The 9,681-nt window shown below is 38.8% G+C and overlaps 1 protein-coding gene across 1 annotated transcript; it reads right to left on the bottom strand.

The window, feature by feature from the left end:
• Window positions 1–373: 373 nt before the first annotated feature.
• On the bottom strand, window positions 374–9,463 carry LOC132611535 (uncharacterized). Its single transcript, XM_060325958.1, has 4 exons — window positions 9,317–9,463; window positions 9,137–9,190; window positions 870–939; window positions 374–764 (listed from the first exon to the last, which is right to left on the bottom strand). The coding sequence occupies exons 1-4, from the start codon at window positions 9,371–9,373 to the stop codon at window positions 715–717; spliced, it is 231 nt and encodes a 76-aa protein (XP_060181941.1). The 5' UTR covers window positions 9,374–9,463; the 3' UTR covers window positions 374–714.
• Window positions 9,464–9,681: the final 218 nt, after the last annotated feature.

Genomic DNA, 9,681 nt, shown 5'->3' with positions numbered 1-9,681 from the left:
ATGTTGGGTTAATTTGATTCGATTTAACTTTTTTTCAATTAAAACCAAACCAAACCAAGTGTAGTCGGGTTTTTCTTTTTAAAACTAAACCAAACCACTAATCGGGTTTTTTTCTCGGTTTGGTTCGGATTATTAGTTTAGTGCGATTTGTCGATTTTCTTTGTACACCCCTAATCTCTAATATATTTTTCCAACATGGATAATAAGATGGAACCCAACTTCGAATAAACCAAACTGATCAACTCGAAAAGTACTTATTTTTATGTAACACAGGTAAAAGTTGATCTCACTTGGAGAAATTACCAACCAAACAAATCTCTCTAGATGTAATAGTTGATTACATAATTTAAACCACTATATCTAAAAATAAATATGGCAATAACATTAAGTTTGCTCCAGATTAAAATGAAGTTAATAATGACTCTTCAGTTCAAATAGTTGACCCTACCACTGCAATATCAGCACGTTTTAGACCACCTCCGATTATCCTATTAAATTGAAAATTTGTCCATGGTGTAACACCTTCCATTATATATCTTCATTTCAAAACATCTTCCACAAAATTTTGAGGTAAAAAACACTATGGTAATTCCAACTTCAACAGGTATACAAGCTCCTAAATTGCATAACTTAAACAGCAGATTCACACTCTCCACAAGCAAAGAGCCGATTTTGCCTCTTCCCCACCTCTCAAACTGAATGGACTTTGATGACTCATGAGGAGCTTAATTTTTGTAGCGTAGATTTGACCAAGTCCACTTGTTCTGTCCAAAATAAACCAGATAAAAGAAGATGAACATAAAATACTGAAAAGTGATTAGTGCAAAAACAGCTTAAATCCAAGCACAGTGAGAGAATAATATTTTTACTTTGTTCTGATGCTGTTGCTTTCTGCACAGTTGTACGGAAGAATAGGTTGCCATTTCTCTGGTAGACAGCCTGGTGATGAAGTAACAAAGTACATCGTCGTAAATTAATTAAAACTAGTACGATATTGTACAAAGATATAAGCATATATCCACATTTATACCTTATCTATAATACATGCACAAAATGCTTCAAATTTAAGAGGATAATAAAACAACAATAGATTATGGAAGTCCTCAGTTCAACTTGAGATAATAGGAAGAATCAAGGTATTGAAGAACTCAAACTTAATCAAGGACCTCCATTTCATAGGATAAAGGTTTGACAAAAATCCTACTGTTTCCACCCGCACCCTTGCTTCCTTTCTCATTTTGGGGAATCCCATAAGGGAGTGTAGAGGGAACTGGAAAGTGATTGAACAAAACTTCTAAGCACCCTACACATGTTCTAGGCCATCAATTCAAATTATCTAAGTACTACCTCAAAAAGCTCAAATTATCCAAGTAGATGGAAATGAGTTGGGTTTAAGCACAGAGAATGATTAGTTCATTAGCTACAGAGAATGGTTTTGATGGAGTATTGCTGCATCTGCATCATTTCTTGCTCCTCATAACCAGCTGCTTCAAAAGTCAGACTAGCCTTCAGGATTTTCCTGATGATCCAAGAGGCCTGCTTGGCTTGGGCCTCCCATACACTTCCACCCTTTACGTAGTAAGAATGCACCCACTGTATCCACTTCTTATCCTTTTTCATGCATAAGTTCCATAGCATCTTGCTCACAACAGCCTTATTCCATATTTGCATATCAAGTAAGTTTAAACCACCTGTAGATTTTGGTAATTACAGAGTTTTCCAAGCTATCAGAGCCTTTTTAGATGTCTCAGCCCTCCCAGTCCACAAGAACCTCCTGCATATTGATTCAAGCACTTTAACAATCTTACTGGGCAGTCTAAAGACCTGAGACCAGAAAATTTGTACAGAAAACAGCACAAACTTGATCAATTGAATCCTACCAGCATAAGAGAGGAATCTAGCAGAGCAGTCCATGACTGAATTCTCTCTTAAGATTTTATCCACCAAAGGTTTGTATTGGATTACAGTAGTCCTTTTTGTGCTCAATGGCACTCCCAAATACTTAAAAGGCAGTTCTCCTTTACCAAATCCAAGTTCCTGAATAATCATTTGTTGCTCAGTATTGTGAACACCTCCAAAGTAAATGGAGCTTTTCTCCACATTTGCAACCAAACCTGATGCCTTTGAGAACAACTGGAAGTAGTCAAGCAGGGCCTTAATGGACTCAATATCACCTCTGCTAAACAAAAGCAAATCATCAACAAAGCTAAGCTGGACTAACTGCAACTTTTTGCATCTGGGATGATGCACTCATAATGATGTTGTCTGAAATTACCCTCCCAGGTACAAATGCAGATTGATTATTATCCACAATAATACCCATGACAGCTTGCATTCTATGGGTCAGTATTTTGGAGATTATCTTATACAAAGTGGTGCAGCATGATATAGGTCTATATTCAGTGATTCTAACAGGCTTGGCCACCTTTGGAATAAGAGTGATGGTTGTGCAATTAATAGGACCATTCATCTTACCAGACTCAAAAAATTCCAGAACAGCACATCCCAAGCCTTCTTGAAGAAGTATGCATTAAAACCATCAAATCCGGGGGCTTTAAGGTCCCCAATATCAAGGACAGCATCATGAATTTCATCTATGACACAGAGCCAATCAAGCTCAGCTGCTGCTCTCTGTTCAAGACCTTCCCATTGCTCATAATACCAGGATGTACTGCAGGCAGGCTACTAGCAGCAGATCCTAGTAGTTTCTTATAGAACCCCAAAACTTCACCTTCAATATCAGCCTTAGTATATAACACTTCCCCCTCAGAGTTAAGCAGCCCAGATAATTTGTTGTGTGCCCGTCTGTTCTTGGTGGATGCATGAAAGTATGTGGTATTTGAGTCCCCTAGTTTGAGCCATTGTATTCTTGACTTCTGTCTTGCAATATTTTCTCCACCATATTTCATTTCTCAAGCTGCCCTCTTAGTTCCTTATCTTGTTCAAACAAAGTGGATGGAGTAGTCACACTCCTCATATGTGACTGGAGCTCAGATATTTGCTGTCTCAAGTTCTGCATCTTCTCTGTCACCCCACCAAATTCATTTCTGTTTAGTTTCTTCATTTCTCCTTTAACAACCTTCAGCTTGTACCACACCCTCTTCATTGCACACCCCCTTACCTGTTTCTCCCAAGCCCTTCTCACAAGCATCAGAAAATCATTGTGATCAGCAAGGCAATTAAGGAAGCTGAATGGTCTTGGTTCCCCATCCCTCTGCTCCTCCAGCTTGATAGCTAGTGGAGAATGGACAGAGAATCCATGATCCATGGCACTGACTTCTAAATGATTATATCTCGTGGCCCATTCTGCATTAATTAGTGCTCTATCAATTCTGCTAAAGTTGTGGCCATTGGTCCAAGTAAAGCTTCTTCCCACTGTCCTCATCTCAGTCATACCAGTGTGAAACATGAAATCCCCAGAGTCTCTAATTTCCACCTCCTGCACAGGGCTCCCAAGTTCTATATCCTCCTCAGACAGGATAGCATTATAATCTCCCATGGCCAACCAAGGACCCTGCTGTTGATTAGCAATACTCCTCAAATCATCCCATAAACCCTTCCTGTCATCAATAGTCTGCAAACCATAGATAGCTGTGAAGTTAAACTCCATCCTCATAGTATTTATTTGAACTATACCATGTATAAGTTGGGCTGTTTTACAAATTTCAACAAGGCCTAGATCCCAGAGAATCCAGATCCTCTCCTTATTACTACTATCATAATTGTGGCACCAACACCAGTGTTGAGTGATCTTTCTAATTATTCTCACAGCATTGTGCTGCTTGACTCTATGCTCAAGTACTGCAATAAGAGCAACTTTATTACATCTAATAAAATTCTTCAATTCATTATGCTTATAGACCTTATTTAGGCCTCTAACATTCCAAGTAGTGAGCATCATGTTGGGTTGGGAGGATTAGGAACCCCTTTATTGTCCACAACACAACTCACCTTGCCTATCTCCACATTCATAGCATTACCAGCACCACCCTGCTTTTGTTTCTCCACTAAAGGATCAAATCCATTAGTAACAGTCACCTCTGGTTGTTGTGTGCCACCAGCTGCAGTATTCACCTGCTGTGCTACCTTACTAGTACCAGCTTGTTCATTGTGCTGCTTCATTACAACAGGTGGTGCATCCTTCGGTTGATTTTCAATAACCTTCTCCTTCCCAAGCCTATGCTTCCACTCTTGTTGACTGAACTGCCTCCCTTTAGGTGGTGGAGCAGTCTGTTTAGGCTGCTTTGCTGGAAAAATATGCCCAACCTTCAGACATGTATGACAATACTCCGACACCCAGTCATATAGTACTTCATGTTGAAACAGTCTCCCACTAGGATCTTTGTGACATCCATTTCCACTAATAATCGTGCATATGAAATCCTGTCAAAATTGGAAGTACATGCATCTGCAAACAGCGGAACCCCCAAACCACTCCCAATTCAACTTAAGGACTCCATTCCCCAATAGCTTACCGGCAAATTAGGCAACTTGACCCAGATTGGAATGGTTCTAAGTACTTCATTCTTTAAACCGAAATCAGATGCCCATACCTTAACAATAATAGGTTTATTATTGATAGTATACGACCCTGAGTATAGGACAGCATCCCAATCCGCCATAGCATTGAATCGAACCACAAAGTATCCATCATTATGGTAAAACACCTTCGGCTTTGATGCAAAGTTCCAATTCGCAGCAAATGAATCGTTCCATGGCTCCAATCGTAGATGAATTCCCCACGACATACAAAATCAACGCCCGTTTCCATTTGTAATTCTCCTTTTCAATCTCCTCCTTGTTCAGTTCCACCACAACTTCACCGCCTTGAATTGCAGGAGCAATATAGTTTAGGGCCATTCATTTGGCAGCAAGCTTATTCGTGAACAAACTCGCCCAATTCCTATTAGCAACAGATTGTCTCTGCTGCTGTTCCCCCACCTTCGGTTGTCCATTCCCAACACCCTGAGACTTCTCTTCCACTGCAGCACTAGCGACTGCCACCACCACTGATTCAGTGCTTGGTGTCGTCACAGTTCCACTAAGAGCCGCCCCTATCAAATTGGGAGAATGAGCACTTGACGGTCCCCCAAACCCAGATGGAGTCACAGATGGGGGGGTGCATACAGTGTCTGTCATCGCACCTAATGGAGGCCAATTTTCCTTTCCCAAATCCACTGTCACTCCAGCCTTGCTGAGCTCACCGGCGCCGATCTGTTGCTGAATCCCATCCATAGCCAGATTCTGTCCCTTCTTCGCCAGTCCCCTAGCCATAGCTGGCCAAGGCGCACGATAGATGCACTCTAAACGTGCACCGAGAGAGAAAGAAGAGAGAAAATTTCTTGGTATCTCTACATCTACATTAAAGAGTTCCGAAATCAATTTCACTTGATGAAGACAGGTAGATGCTGCTTTTGAGATTTTTTGAAAACTTTATATCTATACTGCTTTTGAGATTTTTTGAAAACTTTATATATACTGCTTTTGAGATTTTTTGAAAACTTTATCAGGCTAGACTTTTCTTTGATTTCTTCTATTTCCTCACTAAATACCTTTCCCTTTTTCTCCCAATGCTTCAGCCACTTCAACACACTCCCAAATATAGCTAAACATTGAATTGTAAATCACAAATTCAAGATTGCATAGGCATTTGAAAAGACCTTGACATTACAGGTGCATAGCAACTTAAAAGTTATTACAATTAACAATAAGTGAAATCTGAATTTGCATCAGAAGCCATTTCTTCCTTTGCACCAACAATATAAATTAGACAAAAGCAAACTTTTTATATCTCTCATTGACTCTCAACTCTTAAGCTCTTTTCACTACCTGTAAACATCCTTCCTGTTAATCTCATTCTAAAGATCCAGAAAGGCATGGCAGGCACTTCCAATGCTGCTTTTATCTCTCCTACTACTACTTACCCTCAAACTTGCTACAGCTGCGGAGTACCCTATGAATGTCAAGTAGAAAAAACAGTACTTCCAATCTACAGCATAATAACAAGTCATTTAAACTTTTCATCCTCTTTGGATATGCAACACTAACTCATAACTATTCATTTTCCTTTCTTGATGTGGTTGGATTGCACACCACAGAAAGAGTATCAATAACTGGTCCCCTCGACGCTGTTCTATCCTCACCATCTCCCATTCTTGAGTAGCTACAGATCTTTTGCATAAATTCACACATCTCTTCTGGCACTAATTTCTGAAGATTTTCTCATCTATAACTGCAATCTAAATATTTGAGATGGTAAACACTCATAGATATGCAATTTCAAGAACTTGAGCTAATCTCACTCTCTATAACCCTTGTAAATGCACAAGCTCCAGTTTCTTCCATTAATCTACCTAAGATTCCACACCAAAGTGAATGACAACAAGAAGAACGGAGTCCTACCTTATACTTCCAGTACTACCAAATAAGCCACTACAGGTTCCACCAATTACTGAGAACGACACTATGGTAATACGGCATCTAATACAATTACTCCATCATCCCCCAAATCTCAATTGACAAGTACATGAAGAAGTTTCAATCCGCATATGATAAGCCCTTATAAACCGCGGGCCTACATACCAAGTCCAGTTCACCACTCCTCCGCTGCGTATCTCACTCATGAGCTATCTCTCCAAAATACTGCCGCACCCGTGTCGGATCCTCCAACAATCATCAATTGTGGAGAATCTGACATGCACCCATCGGCCATTTGAAGAGTCTGAGCAACATAGATCAGAAATCAACGAGGAGTTCTCATTTTCTCTACAAAACATTCTGACATATGAACATCAACTAGCCAACAACTGACTTTTAATCAAACATTCTAAAATGTGGACATTAACTATCCAATAATTGACTTTAATCAAACATTTTGAAATGTGGAATGACATTAACTAGCCAGCAGACTTTAATCTCATGGATAGTACGTTGACTATAACCATGGTACATAATGCTTCCTATTTAAAAAAAAAAAGGCCATAGGTCCCTTATGTCCCGTGCTCCAGTCTTCTTTTGCATACTATAAATGACTAGAAGTCTTCTCTGTACTTCCCAACAATGGTGGAGAACTACCATCGTAAAAACATCTGATCCTGGCGCCTTATCTCCCAACAAAACTCTTTATTGCATCCACCACTTCGACTAATCTAAAAGGTCTTTGAACTGTCTCCCTAATCCAAATTGATTCAAGAAATCCATCTACAATTGGCATCAATTTACGCACACATGCTTGTTTACAGCCTCTGACGTAGTACTCGACTATCCCTTCTCTTATATCCTTCTCCTCTTAGAGCATCGGTGAAATTCAGGTTCAATAGGCCATGGGTCATGGGCAGCCCGGTGCACAAAGCATCCACGTTAGCAAGGTCCAGGGAAAGGCTGCACCCGAAGGGGGGTGATGCAGACCTAACCTAATGCAAGCATTAGTGGCTGCTTCTACAGCTCGAATCCATGACCTATAGGTCTCACGGAGACAACTTTACATGGAGACAATGTTTATATATATATGTTAACTTAGGATTTACTACTTTATCGAAATTCAAAATCCATATTGTTCTGAATCCTTTATTCGGGATGGAGAGAACATTTTCCATCTTATAAAAGAATCTTGTATTATTAACTCCTTCTTTTAGCCCAGTGACTCATGCTTTTTTCGCCCAACTGATTTCCTGTGTCACCTTATAAAAGTATCTGCCATCTTATTAGCCTAGTAATCAAGTAATTCATCAGCGGATTGCTCTACATCTGAGTCTCCTAATCTATGACAGACATTTTCCACTTCCCTGTTGACATCGCCTCCCTCCCTAACCTCGAATTAACCACGGATTTCTCTGAGCTCATTCTTTCCTTTGCCTTTGATTGTACTGTTTTCCTAACGGGAGTCAACATCTTTCCCCTTTATGGTTTCTACTACGTCTTAGAGGCCATCTCACCTATTCCATACCAGAAATGGATTTTAGAGCCTGTTTGGATTGGCTTATTTTAGGTGCTTTTAAGCCAAAATAGCTTTTAAGCACTTTTGGAGCGTTTGAGTAAAGATAAAAAATGTGCTTTTAAGCACTTGTTTTAAAGCCAAAATAACAAAAATAAGCCGAACTAACTTATGGATTATGCTTATAAGCCATAAGTTATAAGCTCATCCAAACAGGCTCTTAGTCTTAAAATGTTTATCTGCTTAAAAGGTGTTTCGAGCTTGGACATAGTTGTAGCCTTAGCCTATTTTGTTAAGCCGAACTGTCCTGAAGACACCTCTTGGTTGGGAATTCACAAAGAAAATTCTCAGCCCTCAATAAATTCTAGCTCATAACTAATCATATTAACTAAGAAATTAAGCATTCACTACAGAGACTCTTTAATAATATCCAAGAGTAAGGCCATATATAGTTATTGAACTACAAAACCAATACAGAACATTCATGAAAAAAAATAAGCAAATATAATCTTCAAGAGGCAACCGTCCAACTAATTAATAAAGCCACATAATCAAACAGTGAAAATGGATAATAGTAAGTCTCATCATATTGTTTTTTCCATTTTTGGTCTATGCGGGAGCTGGGTGGAATGGTGATTACCAAGTAAACCACTGGTGTTCAAGTAGTCCTAGTAAAACAGATTTGTTGGTTTTCTTAAAAGATGGTGGTGCAGAAAAGGTTGAAAGTATTGATTGAAATTGTCTCCCAATAATTTTATTCAAGTATAAGAGGGCTTTAAATCCTATACTCATCTTCTCGTTATTTAGTAGTATACCTTTAGTATTCGCGTAGTATTGTACGTATGCTCCATTTCTTACGACTATGTTGCTTTATTAGCTTTGTGTAGCTTAGCTTTTGTTGTCGTTATTTTCCTTTCATTACTGCTTGGATTTACTTTCTTTGAGCCGAGGGTCTATCTCAAACCGTCTCTCTACCGCAAACATCTTATCCTCCTCAGACCCCACTTGTGAAATTAAACTGGGCATGTTGTTGTTGTTGTATGACAGAGTTTTAAATAGCCAACTTGAAAACATAATATGCAGAAAATCTGCATAACTAAAATTTAGAAAAGCTATCAATAAACCAAAACAACCTAATAGAAATTTAAAGTTTATCCTAAGACTAACTACTTATTATTCTAGAAAATAAGAAGTGATACATACCCTAGAAGGAGGAAGGTCATTGAGCTCTGCAATAGCAACCTCGTGACTCCTCACCTATAAAAAAAAAAAAAAAAAAAAATCATTACAAATTTTAATTGGTATATTGAAAACGTTGATATATATAGGTAGTAACTAGTAAGTAAGCACAAAAAATAAGCGGGTGTTAAAAAGTAGAAATACCTCCTTGAGGAGATTGTGGTGGGAGTCTGAAGAGGAATTAGTTGCTGCTCCAGACATTCCTTGCTTTGCTCTTCTTTTTTGGGGAGACTCCCCACTTTAAATTAAAACACACTTTTAAAAACAACGCGAATCGCCCTTCCTTTGGGTCGTCTTTAAATTTTGCCCCTCATACTTCGGCTAAAATTCGTGAGTTTCAGATTCAAACCCCCATTTAGTTAAAAATTTATAAATATTGACAAGATAGAGTTTAAATTTCGCTATATCTCCACCGATAGAATTTTAGTTATGTTTAACCAAAAGTATGGGGGTAGACTTTACCTTGAGGCATATATATATTTTTTTTTTACTTTTCAAGATAAACTTTT

This window comes from Lycium barbarum, chromosome 9 (assembly GCF_019175385.1).
Source record: "Lycium barbarum isolate Lr01 chromosome 9, ASM1917538v2, whole genome shotgun sequence".
NCBI classification, from domain to species: Eukaryota; Viridiplantae; Streptophyta; class Magnoliopsida; order Solanales; family Solanaceae; genus Lycium; species Lycium barbarum.
Note: the sequence above shows the minus strand (reverse complement) of the source record. Positions and strands in the feature narration are given on the sequence as shown.